This window comes from Osmerus mordax, chromosome 11 (assembly GCF_038355195.1).
Source record: "Osmerus mordax isolate fOsmMor3 chromosome 11, fOsmMor3.pri, whole genome shotgun sequence".
In the NCBI taxonomy this organism is placed as follows: domain Eukaryota; kingdom Metazoa; phylum Chordata; class Actinopteri; order Osmeriformes; family Osmeridae; genus Osmerus; species Osmerus mordax.
In genome coordinates, this window is record NC_090060.1 from 4,251,769 (window position 1) to 4,273,386 (window position 21,618).

The 21,618-nt window shown below is 43.5% G+C and overlaps 1 protein-coding gene across 1 annotated transcript in view; it reads left to right on the forward strand.

The window, feature by feature from the left end:
- Positions 1–13,153: 13,153 nt before the first annotated feature.
- clmpb (CXADR like membrane protein b) overlaps positions 13,154–21,618 on the forward strand; it is a 47,869-nt gene continuing 39,404 nt past the window's right edge. The window contains exon 1 of the mRNA XM_067246909.1: positions 13,154–13,214. Within this exon, the coding sequence (XP_067103010.1) occupies positions 13,154–13,214 (61 nt within the window). The remainder of the gene's footprint in view (positions 13,215–21,618) is intronic.

The window sequence follows — 21,618 nt, forward strand, 5'->3', positions numbered from 1 at the left end:
CCCTTCTTGTGTGTCCGATTGTCGCTTTCAGACCTCCAGCACTACTTGGTGTGTTAAGGGGTTTGGCAGCTGCCTGGCCCGGTTAGAGTCTTTCTCATGATCCTTATTGTGTAGTTGGTGACCACATTTTGGAAAGAGGCCAGTGTATGTGAGGAATTACTTTCAAAGCTTGATAGTCTTTAGTGTTAGGTTGATAGGTTTTCCACTCTTGCCTTTTTCCTGACAGACTTGGATAGGGCTCACCTGAAAAGTGATTTGAACCAAATACTGTATTTTGATATTGGAATGTGATTAGGAGAGACTTGTTGAGGTATAAAATGCTTTCTTGGTGTTCATGGACAACTGGTTTACATAATTTGTGAAACAGAAAAGCCCAGTGAAGCGTAACAGTTTTGTGTGTGACAACGGACATGTATAGGCTACAGGCTATATTAAGTATGTGAGATGTGTTGCTTCCACACTGCCACATTCCCATTTGTTAAATTATGTAAAATGTTTCCTACTGACAATGGACAAAACATTCCCCTCAATAGGTTTGCTTCATGGAAGAATAGAATACAGGATGTGATTCAATTGCATGCATGGATAGCTGTCCTGGTGAAACGTGTATTCCAAATACATGTTCATATATTTCACACTGCGTTTGTATTTCATATTTTTGACAAGCTGGCCAAAATATGTATCGTCATTTCACCAATTACAAAAACCATATATAAAAATGTCCCGGGAATAAATTGGAGGATTTTGAGTGCCAGGATCATCCGCAAATATGATTGTCTGGGAATATCCAAAGCAGGGAACTATTCTTATTCCTTTACACTATATAATATAATGTAAAGGACCCATTTTGTACTGGATTGCATGGAGGAAGCCTCCATAATCCCCTGGGCTCTGTACTCTTGGCCTGGTCCGTTTGACCATGACGCCTCGACATTGGCCTTAGAAATGGATACAATTCGAATGATCTCACTGGAGAGCGAGACGTTTCATCGTCCTGTTCATGTGCTACCAGCCTCCGCCTGGGGGCGGATACGTGCTCCTTGTCTGTCCACCGTCATCCAATCCGAACAAGCTCAAGGTGAGTCTCACTTTGGTGGTGCTTTATGGCACGGCGGAAAGTGATTCCTGTTTGCTCAGGACAAGCAGTATTTCATTGCTGCCCTCCTCCACCTCCTCCTCCACCTCCTCCTTCCTCTCCCTCCATCCCCTGTCGGTTGGAGATCATTAAATACAGCTGTTGGGCAACGGAAGCGTATACAGGACAATCCATCGTGCGGCATCCTTATGCTGTCTGCCCAAGACATCACTGTAACTGAACTCACCCCGTGGCCATGTTGGTCTGCAGCCTCACTCTGTTTGCTGTAGCCCTGAGCCGTATGTGTGTGTGTGTGTGCGCACGCGTGTGTATCTGCTATTATTAGGGGGAAAACTGCTGTAAGGTATAGAAGAGAGCCAGGGAGGGCAGCTATTTTTACTACCTCATGCATGGCCTTGATCCCTCCCTCATCTCCTCCTCCCCCCCCTCCCTCCTCCTCCTCCCCCTTCCTCACTCCCTCCTCCTCTTCTTCCTCCGACTCACTCTCCTCCCTAATTTCAGAGGGAGAGCGTGTGCCGTCGTGCTAGGTGCTGGCCAGGCATCACTGCAGCGCCCATCAACACCTCTGCCGCGGTGCCCGCGATGCTTAATCACCAGGTGCCAGCGGTTCTGCTCTTTCATGGTCCACACCAGTCAGCACACGACAGGCGCAGAGACATGAAAGTTAGGGGTACAGAAAAAATACTGCAACAGATTTCCTTGCTCAGAGCTATTTTTAGGAGTTTTATTTTATGTCCTATAATTTGACTCAAGTCAGTGCCCAGCAAATGAACACTGTTGGCCAGCTTTTTAAATAGCTTCTAGCGAGGGATATGGAAAAAATCCATTCATACAGTCAGTGATATATAGTCCTCATTGACATTGCAGTACTAACGCAGGGGAGGGAACTCTCCCCTCCTCCACAAGCGCCAACAGGCACTGAGTGCGGCTGACTGAGAACTTGAGCTCAGCTACTGTAGAAGGGCTATCTCGCTCGCTCTCTCTTTCTACCTCTTCCTCACTCTGTCTTTCCCTGTCTCTCTTTCGCCCTTTCTACCTTTCCCTCGCTCTCTCTGTCTCTCTCTTTCTCCCGCTCTCTCTCTACCCCTCTCTTTCTCTCTCTCTCTCTCTCTCTCTCTCTCTCTCTCTCTCTCTCTCTCTCTCTCTCTCTCTCTCTCTCTCTCTCCCTCTCTCTCTCTCTCTTCCTGGATCATTTGCACTCTCCTTTCTGCCTCCCCTCCCTCTCCTCACACTCTCCTTGTCTTCTCCTTCTCCATTTGTCTCCCTCAACCTCCCCTGTAACTTCCTCTCCCTCCGCCCCCCCTCTTCCCCTCCCTCCTCCCCCCCCCCCCCCCCCCGCTGTCTCTCTGACCCCCAACCAGCTCTCTCCCCCAGCAGCCCACAGAGGAGGGAGCACAGTCCTGTATTAACGCCGGGCTTATCCTCCCCTCTATCCCATCTCAGCTGCCAGCTCGAGCCTTAAAGGGCATCGCGTTATCAACTTGAAAGATCAGCCGATAGGATCTCTCGATTGCCTTGATTTGGGGGCCTCTTTTTCAAAGAAACACAAACTTGGAAATGATATGGCGGTCTCTCGGATTCAGTCATAGCCCTAAAAATAACCAATTAGGTAGCTGTCGTTCAAGACACCGAGGTACTGTACATAAGTGCACGCCTCCGTCTTTGCCCACTTGCTGGATTAGAGCATCCGCTCATCTGAAGAGAACAGTGATATAATTGTTCCGCATGCAATGTGATATTTTTAACAATGGACATGACAAGTATAATTAACGTCGCCATATGGTGTTTTTCTCATCTGTATTTTGACAAGAACACAGGGGTCATTCCGCTAACCGTGCTCTCCCATTGAAGAGAACTGTGTTGTCAAGGCTACCGCATTTAGATGGTGAGCTTTGTGCTGTCTGGAACTTTGCCTCATTTTCTAGTCCTTTCTAAGAGGCATGATTGTGCTCTCCATTCAGCCACCTCTCTGAGCACCTTAGTTTACTGCTTTGAACCCAAAGCCTCCCTGTGAGAAGCAATAAACTACTGAGCGACTGTAACTTGAATCATCTTTCTCCTGCATAGCATTTTGCTGGTGACTACACTGCCTACTACGCAAAGTGATAAAAATATGTCTTCACTGATCTCCCATGGCAGTGAGTTGTGCAGTGGCGTCTGCCAACAACTATGACAAGGCTGGTGGGCTGTAGAGTGGCAGGCCGCCACTATCCAGACTGTAACTGAGGGCTCCTCTACCAAGGAGAGAGAGAGAGAGAGAGAGAGAGAGAGAGAGAGAGAGAGAGAGAGAGAGAGAGAGAGAGAGAGAGAGAGAGAGAGAGAGAGAGAGAGAGAGAGAGAGAGAGAGAGAGAGAAAAGGGGAGAAAGTGGGGATCACAGACTGGAAGACATGTTTTAAACTTGAGAGAAAAGAAACACTATGGACAGCGAGAGGCTTGAAAGAGAAAGATAGATAGACAGATGTACAGGAAAAGAGACAGAGCGTCAGAGAGTGAGAGAGGGGGAGAGAGACTGCATAGCTGGCAGCAGACCAAGGAATCTGTCTTGTGGGTCCATAATTCAGTTAGTACCAGGTGAGTCAGAATCCAAAACCTGCATTGGAAATGTAACAGCAGCGAGCAACACAGACTTGGATGGTGTTCAAAAGATTGCAACAAAATTGAACGCTAGCACTTCGGGGAACGTGTTTAGCAATTTGCTGTTTATTCAATTAAGTAAAGCCTGCGCGACAGTTTGTCTAATGGATTCCTGTATTAGCACTGATCCTCATACACTACATGGGAAGCAGACTAGCTCAGCCATGCATAAATGGCATGAATGTCCATGGGGCATTCTGTGTAATGCAGGAAAGTACCGTTTATTTTGAACTTATCTCTGAGCGTTTCTTCACTGAGTCTGAGGGGTTGATCTTTACGTGTCAAAAATCGTAACTTCTCAGCAACGACCGACGTCACTGGCTTGCGGAAGGCCATCTTGCCAATCGGGCTTCCTACACCAAAGTCTTGGCAGAATGAGAAAGACGTTTGCCCATGGAACATCAAGCATGACACATCTGTAATAGTTACAAGGCAAAACTGTTTGAGTTGTTTCATGAGCGAGCCTTCATCAACATTGCTGTATTCGTTCAAATTGAACTGGTTGTTTACTAAGGCATTGTTGCCAGCGTGCACGCGGCACGGTAATGAGCTGTGTGATATTTAGAGGGTGGCCTTCCTGACTAAAGCTATGTGACAGGTTGCATGCTACGTTGTGATTTGTCTCTTTTGGAACCCCGGTTCAATGTCTAAACCTATTACATGTCTGATTGTATCATGTCGAGTAATGCTGTGGTTTGCCGCACAAACATGGGGCACAGGACATTCAAACAGTCCATTGTCTGTTTCAGCACACTGTCATTCCATGTTCAAAGACTGAATGAGCAATTCATCTTAAATATGAACATGTACTATTATTTGGAATATGTTGGCAGGCTCGCATTGACTCAAATAACAGCCAAGAGACTTGAATTAAGTTGTTTAGAAACATGTTTTGAGGTTTTTTTTTGTGGCCCCGCCAGTGCCTACAGCAAATCATCTTCTATACCCTTTGATCCTGTATAAGATGTACTGGACCGTGTACAGTTCGCATAGCATCAAACATCTACTCAGCTACACACAATACCATGAGCTTCTACATTAAAACCCATTCAAATTGTTTTTCAAAGACAAAAACATTTAAAAGGTGGACAGCATCAGGACCAAAGCAGATTGATACGCCCACGGCTATAATATGTACCACCTCCAACTACAAGCAGTGAGTCATGTTTTTGTCCATGCGTGTTTCTTTAAAGTATGCCATGTCGATTCTAAAACATTGCACATCGTTCTAAAATCGAGCCTCCAGACAGCTGTTCAATTTTACACAGCTTCATCAGTATAACTTAAGATGAGAGCGTGTATAAGTGACGGTTGCCATGCATCTCAAGTTCTCCTGTACATCTCCCCCAGGTCTGCTGTGAAAGGCCAGCCGGATTCAGGAGAGAACCGTCGCCGTGGATTCCGGAGTCCAGCTGTTTCTGATCATATTTCTTCCATTTGTGTCTCAGTCTGGGTCTTTGCCTCAGTTTGATCGTAGCAATCAGATCCCAAAAGAACCCCTCTCTCCCTGACTGACATGGTTGAATTATGAAGGGCCAAGCAGCCATTAAGCAGCCATTAACATATTCATTACTCGTGCGATTGGAATCCATGCATTCAGAGCTCACTTCTCCATCTCCTAGACAGCGAACAATTCTCAGGAGACAGAAGGGCTACCGCTCCCTGACTGGCTAAAGTCAGCTTTCACACCAAAAGGTCAAATACGTGGTACGCCTCCCATCCCAGCGTCTGCTGCTGGTGTGTAAATGGAGGGTAAAATCCATTAAGATAGACCAGAAGAAGCTGGGCGGTGAGAAGGAAAAGGATTACGGCAACGGGCATCAGACTGGCACCTCCAGGACCTTGGGCTGGGTGATTTACTCGCAGCCAGGCTGGATACCGGAGTTTGGCGCTGAATGTCCTGATTTCATCAGAGAGAAGAAAATCTATAATCTATTTTTACTTTTGTGATAAATGAAACCAGTGCAAAGGTCACCGTTGCGGATGGCAGGGGTGGGTGGGAGGGAGCATGGGATTTGAGTGTCCGGCCAGAGAGACTGTAAATCGAAGCGACGATAATCTCAGATCACCATTATAATCCATATGAAGTCGGCTGGTCTTCTTAACGAAATATGGTACTGTCGTAAAAGCAAGTAAGCACTCACAAATATACAAGCAATACATTTATTCCTTATCCAGTTATGCACCTGGAATACCATTTTCAAATAGTCTCAGAAGAAAATATTGTGAAAAATGTGATCCCTGACGACTGACGGAGTGCATTTTTATGTCTGCAATGCAGGACCGATATAATGTATAGCCCTTAGGGGGCCTGCAGCGAGGGGTCAAAATAAGGGGGCGTGGCCATTACATTTATGAAAAAATTGATTGATTGATCTGTTTAAATAGCTAAGTCCTACTGGCATGCAGAGGTTCCACTGAGCCCCCAGCGTGATTAACAGACACCTGCTGAGAATGTTAAATGGAGCCACTGTAATTCCACACCCTCGACAGCACACACTGGGAGAGGATGGAAACATAACCTGGAAACCTTTCGTATTTCCGTAAAAGCCAATCTTTCTAATCGTCTGATAGGTTACGCTCCTGGAGACAATGTCACAGCACACAGGATTCTTTGTCCCTTTTAACCCCCAGCGAGAACAGAAGTCTATTTTTAGTGCAACCCTGATATTTTACAAGTGTAAGTTGGGCTCACTGAGGCATTACACCAAAGCCTTTGTAGGAAGATGCGTTATGGAACGTGAAGGCATATGATATTCCTAATCTAAATTTACATCCTCACCTACAGGATTGGTTTGGCGAGCTTCATCTTGCAAAGATATAGGGTATCATGTCTTTGTGCTCAATTTTTCATGTCTTGTCATTCTTCCTTGCTAGGGCTTGTCAAATAAATGATCTTGCTTGACTGGACACTGTGTCAGTCACGCCTCAGTCCATAGTTGCTCTGGAAAAATAGCCAGCCTTTAGATTAGTTCACGGCCAGCGGCATGGAATAGTCTGTGACCAATAAATTCTCTTTCTTCGAAAAATGATTTTTTTTCTTTCTTCCTGATTTGGAGGTTATTCAGCCCCAAAGCATTCCCGTCATAATCCCCCATCATTTTTTTAAGTCTAGTTCCAGAAATGTGCAGTACATTTATCCTTCGGCTTTCTGTGTCCCCATTTTGATACTAGACACTAGCTGTGACCCTGTGTTGGAGGTTGTTTCTTTAACTTTTCCATGTGGCAGTAATAACAGCATAATGGCCTGTCCAGTTTTGATTTGCACATTGAGGATAATGCTTCTTCTTCTGCTCTTTGTTTCTATGAAAATACGGCACCCAGCCTGCCAATCAAAAATGCTGTGCTGTTGCCAACTCAGCAAGGGCAAACGGGAGCATAATTGTTCCTGCTTCTGCAAATTAAGAGTTGACCTCGGGTTATGCTCGCTGTTATCTCTAAAGCTGAACCATTTGAGTCTCCATAAAGATTTCCAGGACCATCATCAAACTCTCTTCATACCACAGATTGAAATGAAGCCCTCTCAACCTTAACTGAGAGGAGCATCTGTGTTCAGAATTAATCCCTTCACAGATGCAATCTCAACACTGACCCAATGGCCAATGTGAAACAATAGACTATAGACAGTGGCGCCCAGACATTTTTCATAGGGTTGGCCGGAGGTGGAGCACTGAAAGTCCATAAAGCCATAACTGAATTTCAGGAATTCTATTATGCTTTTCTTATATATATATGCTAATTGAAAACGATGTCATTATGAAAGTTAAGAAATCAAATAATGATATAATTTTCTTATTTTACAATTAATGTTACAAATGATAGGATGTGAAAAGATTAACACTGGTACGTTAACATTTTGAGTAAAAATGTGACTTGTGAGGGGAGGCCAGTAGGGGGGCCAGAGATTGTATCAGGGTGGCACTGGGCCCCCTTGCACCCCTTTGGTGGTGCCACTGACTATAGATTGCTTGTCTAGCACCAATAAAGGCTTGTCTAGCACCCTAGTCCTCTTCGATTGGAAAATAATTGTCTTTGTCTGCCTTGTTTCAGTCCTTCAACTGTGTGTCCATTTTTTTTTTGAAAACACCATATGCTACTATTAGGATGCCTGTTGGTGTAACCCTGGTTAGAATATTGTAATACGCCTGATAATACCATTGGGCCACACTAGTGTAAATAATCGGCTGGGCCACCAGTGTGATGGATACAGACCTGTGGAGGAACTATGGCCTTTCCCCTATCTGACATATGACGCAAACGTGCCTGTTGATTTACACCTGCTCCCCTCCGCCACACGCCTCACCTCCCTCCACCCGCAGTCTCTCCGATGGGGAACACTTCATCAAGGAGATGTGGAGGGGCTGGAAGACGAGCGGGGAGAGGGGGCCACGCCATCACACATCAAACACCCGCATTCCCCTAACCCCGCCCCCTCCCCCCCCCCCCCCTCCCCTCAAGCATCTCTGGAGCTCCGCTTGTTTGCTTAGTGAAGCCTGCGGCCGGCCACCGCGTGTCAATACACCCTCAGAAGGTAAAAGAAAGGATCAATGCCAAGGAAGGCATTCAATTTGCGTTGGTATCCAAGGGTAATCAGCTAATTCATTCGGTTCGATAATATATCCTAAGCTTCCCGATCGGTGTCTGGAGTTCCTGAAACGTTGTAATAGGCGCGTTGTTACATAAGATTGTTTTCTTTTCACTCATTATCTTCGTTTGCGGTGTAAGGTGGGAGGGGTTAGCCATCTGGGGTGCTGACGGCTACAGTTTTTCTTTGGGAAAAACATCCCCCTGTCAAAAGAAAGCTGCACCAGTACACTAGCTACAGAGCAACAATAGAAAGCACAGTAAAAAGATAATTTGCATAGTATATGGTTTGTTAAGAGTGAAGACTCACATAAACGGGTCCAATAAACGTTCCTAAGCACTTTTTTATCTTTTGGAAAATGAGGTACGGAGGTTAAACTAACATAAGAACTTCCTCTGCCATAAATTGCCGATGTCTTTAATTTCATGAATTTTTATTTTCTCACTCCCATTTTCGTTTTACCATTCTGTGCACCACTGCAAATGTGGGGAAGATACACTTTGTACAAATATGCAAACTTGGATGTGTTTTAACACATCGTGTAAATGCATCCGTGTGCAATTACACCATATAGTTATAGTATTTTATACAAATCACTGGCTTGATGATGATACAACCTCACACAGAAACACACATACTCAAAACTCAATAATGTGCCAAATCTATGCCAGTCTTCTATTTAAGAATATTGCTGATCAATCATTGGTTTGTAGACAGACAAGAAATGTGTCAAGTGGTGCTAAAAACACCATCGCAATGTCAAGGAAAGCCAAACTTCATGTGGTGTGCAATGTGGTGGAAATGATTTTGCAGCAAGATTGATCTGTTTACCTTGACATGCAGTGGACTGGCTGTGTTACAGTGAAGTCTTTAACTTCTCAAAGACAACATCACGTCATTCAGCACAAACAATGTTCAAGTCTCTTTAATCACAATCTAAGGGCTGACCTTGATTGATTCATTCAAGCAAGCAGCTTACAAAGTCAAAAGAGGCGTCCCATTGGCTGCACTTGGCCTGCTCCTAAATATGATTCCATCATCTCTCTCTGGGTCTTTAATCAGTGCATGATAACATGTTACAACATCTCTCTCTCTCCCCTTCCCTCTCTCTCTCGGTATCCCTCCCTCTGCCTGCATGTGATCACCACAAAAGATCCTCATAAATAACTTGAGCTGCAGAGCAACATCTGCTTTTGAAGTCGTTGGTCTTTCCACAGACATGAGCACACTGCTACCACAAATGTCAAAAATGAAAAAAGAGAAGCAGATGCCGAAGACAGAGAAAAGCAACGCACGCTAATTCTATGCCACTGGAGTGTTTTGCAGTTCCGCATAGCCATGACATCATGCTGGATTCCAAATGAGTTTGTTGTTCCTTCCCACGTCTGACTACTTCCTCTATCGTCAGATACGCGGTGATCACATTTTGCCCACATTTGGCATTTGAAGGTACAGCCATCCTGTTATTGGGTTAGAAGTTGCCTGGGAAAATATGCAGCACAAGGACTGGGCAGGTTTCTAAGGGAGTGAGTGAGCCATACTGACCCGTAAACAAACATCCGATTTTCGATCAATAAGCAGAGTGGCTTGAGATGCAGAGCATAAATCTCAGAAGGCCTCTCTCTCTCTCTTGCCCTCCTCCCTCATTAAATTACAAAAGATCTGTGAGCCGTGAAACAGTGCCATTGAAGGATCCCGACGGTGCCTAAAAATGGCGACCAAACCCAACCAAACGCGATTTTTCAGTTCATATTGTTACTTGAGAATCTTTTGAACTCTGTCTCATTTCCTAAGGTCAGAGGAGAGAGAGAGGTTCTCCAGAGGAGATTGAGACTGGCCAACGGTATCCGTACAGCGTCATCTCGTCTGGAAAACTCTTACACTTCCTCATGATGATGATGATGTCACAACGAGGACTGTACAATTGTGAGTGTAACCAGGAACACGGGTCGGGTCAGTTTTGTAGCTCACATGCGGCATCTCACAGGTTCACAGTGAAATTGCAAATCCACTTAGGCTAAATGTTGCGAGTGCTCACAACCAAAATGGAAGCCATGTTGAGAGTTTTTATTGAAAAAATTATGGGACCAGTTGCACTTAAGAGAATTACATTTTCACTGGGTTGAAAAACAAGTCCCAACACATAACCACCATCAGTTTTAAAGGTAGGGTTCGTCAAACCTGTGATATGATTATTATTTATAGATATGCTTTGAATAAGAAATGTTCTATATTGCTGTGGAAATGGATTAGGCTTTGCTCTTTCGACTGTGCAAATGTGCAACTATGGCCAGCTACTGAGGGGTAAAAGGTTGTTGTTATATCCTTCCCTAGAACAGAACGAGTCACTGAGCTGTGCCTCAGAGACTTAGTGTCGGAGTTAGCCAGTCTCTCTGCTTGCAAGCATAATAAAGACATGTGTTGTGATAATAATTAATAAACATGTGTCTCCTGGTTCCACCTTTGTCTGAAGCAAACAGGTGGAGAATCTTCCACAACATATCAATCTACTTAAATTAAAGAAACATATTTTCCCAAAGCCACTGATGAGGCCTGAGATTCCGAACTCAATGATATTGAAGGTGGAGTGTGTGGCACATTGTGATTCAAACCAATCAGTGCGGAAAAACCTTCATTCCACACAAGTGACTTCTCCGGGCCTGTGGTATAAATATCAGCCATCTGTGAGACCATCTGCATTGGGGTGCTGTGTCATCCAACCAAGCCAAGCCACCACACAGGGACAGGTTGGACCTCTGCAGAAGGATCCGTCCACCATTTGTGATGGTGGATGACCTGCTGCTGAACGCTCATTTGAACAAACACTGAACCTCCACATTGCTCCTCTAGTGTATTAGTCTGTTTACCGACTGGGCTCTGATAACATATGAGATGCCACTTGATAGAAGTTTCACATGATGCTTGTTCTTCTTGGCTGTTATGTCAGATATATCTGCAGCTCTCTGGTGCACCCCACCAATATGTACCAGTGAGAAAGGAAGAACAAAACAGTCCTTTGGGGAGCCATGCACCATGCATGTGCAAAGGTGATTGTCCGATCAACTCGTTTTTCTCTGTGTCAGATTGCACTGTGATATCATACACTACAGACCAACCTTGATAGAATTGCTCTGTTGCCTACCTATTGTGATTGCAGCTGCTAACGTGGATTGCAGTGCCTTGAATTGCAGCTTCAAGGGTAATCTGCCATCCATCATAGTTTGACAGAGTTGAAAAGGCACGCGCCACCAGTTCTACTTCAATTCTATGAATACAAATTTCGACAGAATATTCGTTTTGATTATTCAATGATATATTTTTAGCAGTCAAATGAAATTGGAGCCATAAAAAAGTGTCAAATATTTATATCTTAAAAAGAACAAACATGATTTGAGAATGAACAAACCGTCCTGTGACAGATGAAATGAGAGAGGCACAGGCGAGCTCAGAACTAGTGATATTGCCTCGATGCTTGTGTGTGTGTGTGTGTGATGTGCGTGCACGTGCATGTGTGTGGCATTGTTTCAAGCTATCTGGCTATTGGGACGGAAAAGGGACATGTGTGTGTGTGTGTGTTCGGGGGGGGGGGGGGGGTGAGGGACCGTTGGGGGAGCTGGTTTGTGCTTTTCTGCAAGAGCCACTTTAGAGAGGTAAGGAGAGTGGTAAAGAGGGCTGTGGGCCACAAAGGAGCCCCTGGCCCTTTTGTTATTTCTGTAGATTGTTTCCGAGGAAGGATAGGGGATTAATCTGTCTCAAGGCCTGAGCCTGGCTGCAGCACTCTCCCTTTCTTTTTGTTTACTTAACAGAGCTCAGGCTCAGGACACACTCAAACACATCCAGAGAACCAACAGACAAGATACATCAATTGTGCTTGGATGTGCATTGCATTGACAAGATACTCCCCGGAATGTTCCCTCTTCAAGACAATAGCAATAACAGCATCATATTCAAATGAGTTACATTAACATTTTAATTTGACATATAAAATAATGAATAAAAACGACAAAAACGTCACCACCGTCTGCACAGCTGTTGGACCAAGCAAACTGATGCTTTGATGGATAGATTTAGATTAGATATGCGCGATCTATCACAGTATTAATTAATATTATTTGTTTAATCCAACAGCTGTGCAATTGTTCTTTAAAAATTACATGAAAACATCGTTTAATTGTTAAAAAAAAAGATTTATATGACAGTGACAACAAGGTTCATTTACTCAGTAATTGGTTCAGGTTGCTTGTAGCCTACTTGTGAATGCGTGGCATAACACCAACATTCAACATTCAATCAAAATATCAAATGGTATCGCATATATGCTTTCAACCCACTGACTATCATGCACCCAGCAAGTGAGCTAGCTGCCTGTATCCCTATTCAACTGCCCATTGTGCTTGGAAGATGCTTTGTGGTCATACGAGGCTATACAGCATTTGAGCACTTCAGACTCTAGAGGTCTCCATCCTTCAGCATCCAGCATCCACCTTCTCGCCCCCTCGCATATTTGTGCAGAGGTGAAAAGACGAGAATAACGCTCACAGTGGCGACGGAGACAGGCGGAATCTGAGACACGCGTCCCACACCAGACAGAAAAGGAACTTTGATTTTAAAGACGAATATGGTACAAATGACGATATGAAAGAGACGTGTTCTTTCCTGAAAGCTTACACATCCCGAATGTGTAAGATATGATGTCCTTGGACTCTGCTCAATATAGATTTACATTGCAGTTTTATCTCTACCAATTGCTGATGTGCTGCTTTATTGTGACTGTTGACTTGGGTCACCCGAATGAATTTTAAGGCTGCCTGAGCGCATTGTTTCCAGCTTCGTTGCATGGGATTTCCAGACTTGTCGGGTGTCACGATGTCTGCAATATTTCGCTCTTTGTCTCTGGGTAAGTGAGGTCCCATTTCTTATAAATTATTGACTTACTGAAGTGTCTGTTATCTGTGACATGACTATGGTGTTAACCTTTATATATCAGAATCATTGTTTCGAGTTCCTATCAATTATTGTCAAAACGTTGCATGCATATGCTACACACCTATTCCGCAGTTCACAAGGTAGGCTACAGTTAAGAAATCCATTAATGCAGCACATTTCTATCTTTCCGACATTTACCTTTAGAAATAAGCGATAAATCCGTCGTTAATAATGGAAACACGTTTTCCAATGAATTGGAGCTGAATAAGAGCTAATTTTAAATTGTGGTCGCGACTAATTCAGCAAAAGAGCAAATAAAACATAATTAGAAGGGAAAAAGTTTACTTCTAATAAATCCTTTCTCTATAACAGTCGCCTGACATGGAAATTGAAAACATATGTGTCGGTTCTATGATGACTGTACAGGGCTACATTTCAGGCGTTCACTAGCCCGTCACTGAACAAAGACAGCTTTAGTGTTGGCAGACATTCGTTTAAGTTTCCTTTGTTTGCTAATGAGAGATTAAACACAACTACTTCTTAACAGTAAGCACAAAGGCAGGGCATGAGAGCTGAGCGGAATAACATAATTTGTTGTGACACCAACTGGTAATAAATAGACCTACTTAATAGATGGCCGGTGGTGGGAGAATGGCTTGGTTGGTGCCCTGAGATATAAGTGACCGCAAGACTAAAGGATGCTGGTCTCTCGCGTGCCCGCGTGTGCCGGGGTCAGAGCATGCCAGCTTGTGAAAGAGGGAAAGGCTTGTCTTCAAGACTCACATTACTTGTACGTTGGTTAAATATAAAAAATAACATTCCTGTGATTGAGAATGCTATTACATTCAAGCTAAACTGTCTGTTGACGTTATATATTGTATTGTATAGCCTGTGTGTTCTGTCTTGCATCCAGACCAAACATTTGTAACTTGAATAAATATTGTTATTAGGTCTGGCCTGATAATGGGAAATGAGAACATCTGGAAATGTCTCTCTGTCCTCTGAAGCTGAACAAGATTCAAATTTAGTTATTTTATAGTAATAGGGAAGCACAAGCCACAGACTCTACAAGCAGACTGTATACGTTACGTTTATTAAACTTCAGGAAACAGCATTGCATCACAAGTTGTTGATGCATGTTTTAGCTATGTGTCGTGCTGTGGTGTACCTTGCATGTCTAAGGTATGATGTTACTCCCATTGCCGTAGACACATAGCACACCATTGTTCTACTGGGAGTTCCAGTAGTAGTTGGAAAAATACTGGTAGTTCCACTGGTAGTTGGAAAAATAACTCGCTCCTTAAAAGGTTAATGAGGTGTTGCCATTTATGCATGTTCTAACTGTCCATTGTAAGGATCCCTTGTTTTATATTGCCAATGAATATGTGAATTGCATTACCATGATAAGGATGATGTTGGTGATGAGACTGATGAAGATTATGATAGTGATGTCTGTTAATGTTAGATGATTAGTAGAGGGAGATAGATAGTAAGTAAGGGTAAAGCGTTATTACGATTTTTTGTGGTTACCATCAAATGTGTCCTACCAACTGTGTTCAGATATTTGACATTCAAATGGGGAGTGTTGAGTTGACAGCCAAGTGACACCCTGAAAGAAAAAAAAGGTTGGTTTGGAATCAGGGTAAAGGACATCCTAAGATAACATCAATATTTAAACCAGATCACGCCAGAGGCCCAGCCGAGAGAGGAAGGGGCCTTCTATTATAATATGATCAATACTCATTAATAGGCCTCATTTCCTTTTTATTTGTCGTTGGACTTGGAGGTCCTTAGACCCCTTTAATTTAATATCTGTGGGAGACATAACATCCAGAGTTCACATGACAGATAAGTGCCACAATTAATCGCAGCAAAATTCTTTAAAGGCCTTTATCATGCAGCCCAGATCTCAAAGTGAATCCAGTGTAGCGTGTGATATTAAGGTAAAACAGCTTGAAGTGGTATTAGGGAAACCTAAGTCAAGGAGCTTAATGATGGATTGCCTGCCTGTCCTTGCTCTGGCAATGGATGGTTTCGAATTAGAAATTTTCAATGACTGTCTTGGAAGTAATAACAGATTGTAATTCATTTGACAGAAATCTAATAGAAAAAATGAGTATCCCATCCGCCTGGAGTTCATTCCCGGCCGCACATACCTCATTCTGAACAGAGCTTAACAATGTCACCCTAACTATAAATGCGTTGTGCAGTCTCGCTGCAAACTGCTCTCTGACAATGGCAGAAGCAACACAGTAGTGCACGTCGAAGCTTCCCTTCCATCTCATTCGATTGAGACGAGCGTTGGATGTTCATGCATAGACCAGTGGCTTCAGAGTTGAATGTCTGCCGCCATGTTCTATATTTAGCAAATCAAGTCCCAAAGCATATCTCCCATGTGAAGATGACAGGAGCCCCCGGTGCCAGAGGTCCCGAAGTGACATCTCGATGTGTTCACTCTCGTCACACTCCCACGCACACGCAAACTGCCTCTATTCGATATTCACAAATAGACAAGTCATTTTGATACAATTTATTCGGTTGCCAAGGAGAATATCAAAGTTCTTCAACTTCTTGTAACTTAATTTGATTCTCATGGATACAATTACGCTTTGTCATTTTGTTTGTGTGTATTTTGATTTACAGTTGTTTTTGACTTGGCAGTTCTGCTTTATGGGACCAAAATCGCACAGTTTTTCACACGTTTGGCCCAAGCCATTGACTCCAAGGTGGATATGACATTCCTGTGGGGTTGAGTGACAACTTGGGTCTGAATCCTTTTTTCCATCTTTACCACCTCTCCTTTCTCCCTTTCAATAATGTTCTGACTCACCAGAAAATATACGTCACGGATGACTGCTTTCACACCTAGAAGGTCAGCACTTTGAGACAAGAAGTGCGAAGAAGCGGTCAGACATGATATCCATCGCAGGCGCAGCTCCATGGCAATACATGCGAAAACAGGAAATCCAACTAGAGTACAGCAACAGTCCAGATTGCATGGGGCGCAAAAGATGGATCAACCTTTACGGGGTGGTTGAACACAGAGGTCAAAGAGAGCTGTCAAACAGACTCTCAACTGTGGTTTCTGAAAACCAGGTCCATGCAAACCCACTTGTCTGCAGCACCTTCTTCTTTTTTCTCACGCCACAAATGAAAAAGCATTTATGGAAGTGTACCAGTAAGGGCCAAAGCGGAGAGCCAAGTAAATGGTCTCAAAGTAAACCAAGGGCTTAGCTACAGTAGGCAACTCAAAACAAAATACAAGCACTTAGATATGTATCGCTAAAACCCTTTTTTTGGTTTTGTTTTACCCAATCAAGTGTTCCTCAGAGGAGAGAGGTAATGTTTTGCCAGTCCCTGGCACAAGAGATTCTGCTGGAGACTCATATCACTACAAAACAGCAATTTGCATCCCAAGCACATTTTGCAGATGTGTTACTTGACTCTTATGGCCTTTAGATGACGGTATGTTTTTCCATTGCGGTAGTCCTCTCCTTTTTGTGGAGCGATCCTTCATGTTTCATTGATTGAGGAGCTTTTAGAGCAAGCCCTGTCCTGTGTTCTTAAACGAGCAAAAGTCTAGGTGAAAGAGTGGATGTTACTGTGAAAGAAATGTTGGGCCTATGTACAATGAATGTGTTTTAGGATAAGTTTACAGTTGGTTAAGAAGCTTGATACAATGTATGTTGATTAAACTCCATTTGGTAGAGATGCCACCTGTAGTTTTATGACACCTAACTAGGAGACGTGTAGTCTAAGAGACGGGAAGTCTGGGTGACCTGAGAGAGTTCTTGTCACCTGGGGGGAAGAGGCAGTTGGTCTGAAGACAATGTGGATTCAACTGTATTGTTCTAAGGATTTAAACAATGACAGAAGAGATTTGGTATAGCTGCATGTCTGTAGGATGGACCAATGACTTTTGAGAACTGTCGTATCTATAAAACGGTCTGTTGAAGAATGTTCTGGGGGTTCAGGGCCATCAGCTGGGTAGTGCTGGTGGGCTGGATTCTCCCGGTTCCATTCTAGAATGCTAGATGGAGCTGTATGGAATTGTCTTTGTGTTATTGTCTTATGTTTGTGTGTCGATGATGTTATGTTGATAACGTTATAATGTTTAAATCTACGTCAAATAAACATTAACTCTGTACTTCACCCGACTTCAGCTTAAACGATTGATTCTCTAAAAAACTTCCACGACAACTGTACACACCTTTCTCTCTTTCACTTGTTCTCTCTCTCTCTTTCGGTCTTCCTCTCTCAGTGGAACGTTTTCACAATGAGCTGTTTATTTTTACCAACCAAAGACATCCAAGGTAGAAGTGAAGGTCACTGGTTACATGGAAATTATTGTTTTCACATAACAGATCTCATTCTTCATCTTATTTCACTTATCAACGCTTATTTTCCCAACCAGCCTTTTTAATGTACAATTCGATAGATATATAAAGCTAAAAGATACAAGGTACAAAGTTGACATTGAGTATGTAAACAAAAAATCAATGTTTTCAATTATGTGTTTGAAATGTTGCTAAGAATGATAGAGGGCACATATGTCTGCACATGACTGGCCCAGTTCTGTTTTCTGACCTATAAATCCTTGCCTCTTTTTCATCCTTCACTGGGAAAATTACTACCAGATTATTTTGGAACACATGAACAGGAACTGCCTATTTCACTTCACTGCTAACCTTTGACAGATGTTCTTGGGAGGCTTCAATTCACGTTAACTCAAGCCACATGCATGGAACTGCAATGTGTTCATTCTTGAAAAAAGGAGATCTTTTTTATGTTCTGCATCGCTCGAGATGGCTCTTCCCTTACAGGTTGGCAAGCTGGGTTAAAATGTTAGAATGCCCTGCGGCGCTCTCTAATCTGTCCAGACGCGGTCATTTCCCAGCAAAAGCGAAGATTTTTGCGTTGTTTGTAGCAGTAAGTAATCATGAAAGTCAATGGAGCTTGGACAATTACAGTCCTTTATTCGTGAATCCTCAGAACGCTTTGCCGCTATTCAACATAAACAGTTTTGATTGAGGTCCCTTTGATTGTTTTATGATGACGCTAAGACCAAATAGTTAATGAAACAATGACACAATGGTGAAGCTGTATTTCATGAACTACAGAAGGAGACAGAAAAGAGATAAAAAGAAGAGAGAAAGAAAGAGAACGCGTTAGCATTGTCAATGCCCCCCATTGATGTGCTAGTTTGGTCCTGGTGCACTGCACATCAACCGAGTACATGTGTCGGAAGGAGGCCAACAGAGAGATGGGAGACGTGATCAAGATCTTTAGGTGTTGTACATTTGGTTACAAATGATCTCCTTATCACGGGAACCCGTCGAGATGCTCTCATTCGGAGCATCCAACTCTACAGTGCTCCTCTCAAGCATTCGTTGCCTAAGCGCAAACTGGCAGCTCAAAATAAGGCTGGCATGCTTGTCTTCTCCCAGCAGAGCAGGCTTTTGATCTATGCTCTTTCTTGGAAACCAGGTATAATATCTCTGTTTTCAGTGTGGGATTGAGCTACAGGAAAATAAACACCTCCACCCCCCCCCCCCCCCCCCCCCCCGCTCCCCCAAATCCTTGTCGCAGAGGTGTCTCTCAATTTCAAGCAGCTTAGAATACTGCTTACATCACTGACATAAAAGAATAACATTTTCCTTACAATATGTTTGGTGTATGCGTTTGCCTTTTCAATGATATGGAAATTATAGATCTGCTTGAATAACACAGCATTTGCAAATACTTTAAAACAAAGTGGAAGCTGTTGTGTGGCGTGTATTGCACGCACACATTGCGAATGCACACCCAAATATACACAGTCTGACGCACAGACAAATAGACTGTCATCCAAACCCCCCATTAACTTGACCAGGAGCACTCCTGTCGAGCTGAGATGATATACAATCAGTTTAATTGTTTCTTTGTTCAGCACACGACCTGATCCAGGGCGACTTGTAAGATTATTTTTTTTAGCTGGAGAACCAGTGACAGGCATGTCAGATATTCAAACATTGTTGGTCGAATACGTGTTCCACTCATCACGCAACATCCAGACCAAACCCTGAGGCAACGTTATCTCTCACCACTCGGTGGGATTATTGATTATCATGGCCAAAGAAAGTTTTTGATTATTCAAAAGACAGGGTTCATTGATAACAGAATCACCTGGGGAATATTCCTCACAGTTTGACTTCCACGTAAGGCAGTCTAAGAATGCTGAGAAAATCATTTTTTCACACGTAGAAGAGGAGGAGACTATCTGGACATGCATTTCCCTCACACCGGGATAGCACTAATTCACTTAGAATTGACTGTCTCTCCCTACATATGACATTCAGCTGTAATGGAATGACCAACATTGATTACAGATAAACTAACCCAACCCATGGTGCAAATGCATGTTTCACAAGACAGTGGAACCCCAGCAGGTTCCGTTTTTTGCTATTGTCTTTCTCTCTTTGGTTTCTGGTGGAAAGCCGAGTGAATGAATGGGGGGAAATGTTCCACGTCGCTCTGTTTAGACGCCCGCTGTTCCTTTCAATTTGAAACAGTCTATTAGCTCTGCTAGCAGGCCACTCCATTAGGTGTTTTGAACCCGCGTGCACCATTGTCTCACTCCATTTCCTCCCTTGCGTGCTCCTCTCCCCCAAGCGTTAGCGCCTGTAATCAGCAAGAGGACTCCTGCTCCTCCTACATTCATCTTGGGACCCTTTGGTCGTCACAGCACGAGGCGTGAAAAGATCCCAAGATGGATGGTGTTTGGAAGAGAAGAATTTGGTGGCCATTGATTAGAGTGCTTGAACCTCAGGGGAAGACAGAACAGTTACCTGGCTTAGTGATGGATTAGGACTGCATTACGACACTAGATGGTTCTTCCATAGTCTTGGTGGCTGGCTGGGCTTTGAAGGTCTCTGAAATCAAGGGATGTTGAAGATTATATACACTTCAATTCTAGTTTTATGGTCATTTTTGGTCACGTCCATGAAATGACACTTTCATAAATGTTACCTTTAAATTACTAGTGTCCCTCAAAGTAACCTTTTTATCACAACTAAGTATGTATATTTGCTGTTTAATTCTTAATACGAATAAATGCTTTGGTCATCACTTGCATCCTATTTATTGCTGTTCTGTAGTAATTGTATAATGCAATATTTAGGTCCCACTGTAGTTGCTGGCTGTGTTATCTTGTAGTGGAGGCATAGTGATGGATGGTTTAATTATCGAACCACGGTGCCAGACATTTGGCTGTTCATACCAGAGCGAAAACATTGTAAACTGGATATCGCTGATCAATCGCTAGGCTGCCTGCAATTAAGTGTGTAATGCCCCTGATTGCGCTATAGCCTGCAGTGTGTCACACTAACTGAATGCCGCAACCTTTAAATGCTGAGAGGCTGGGATGCACTCAACGGAAGAAGTTTATGTTTGCATAGGAGATTAAGTTACTTATTCAGGTGCTTAGGCCATGGGGGAGAGTGGGCAACAGTGTACTGCCCCAGCTAAAAAAGCTTTTTCTCTCTCTCTTTCTCTTTCCATTTTCCCGGGACACAGTTCCAGAACAGATGGCACCACCACCTTTGTTTTTTACGAGTCGTTAGACTTGACTTGTTGATGAAATGGAGCCTTTACGCTATACTGCCCATACAGATGTGGTGCTTTATGGTTGTAACCGCCACGTCGCAGTGTCACGGAGAGCCAGTCGCAGAAATCTGTATTCAGTTGTACCTAAAAGCATGACATTTCTGCCTTAAAAAACAATTGCCTTGTCTACAATGAGGGTGAGACCGGCAACTTGATTGTGTAGAGGTAAAAGTGAGTTGTGTTTGATGGTTGCTATTCTGTGTACCGGACACGTGTAAACAGACACACACAAGCACACTGAGCACGCTAGCTGTACTGCAGTGCACTCTGGGGAATGGCAAATTAATGCTGTCTACTTCCCGAACCAAGCTCCCAGATGGATTGTGTACAGATGCTACTGTACTGGACTGTTCCACTGTCCCTACAGTTCCTCCATTGTTTAGTCATCCTTTGCCTCTTTTGTTGTCTCCACATGTGAAATGTACTCAATTATGGTTGTTAGGCAACGAGCCAGCGAGATGAATGAGATCTTTCCTTTCGAATATGTTCAGAAATGAAAGGTGCAGTTTGGAGCGGGTGGAATTCACCTCTGGGACTTCTGCTATCTTCTTGTCATTTTAAGATGGACTATTGAGGTTTGAACTTTCTCATTTTTATAGGAGCACACATCACTTTATTGTCAGTGTCATTCCAGAGTTAGGATATGGGGGAGTGTCTGGCATGATTTGCCGCCGGAGGTCCGGGGTTTGCTGTGTGGGAGGGAAAAGGCAGCGTCTGCAAAATCAAGCTCT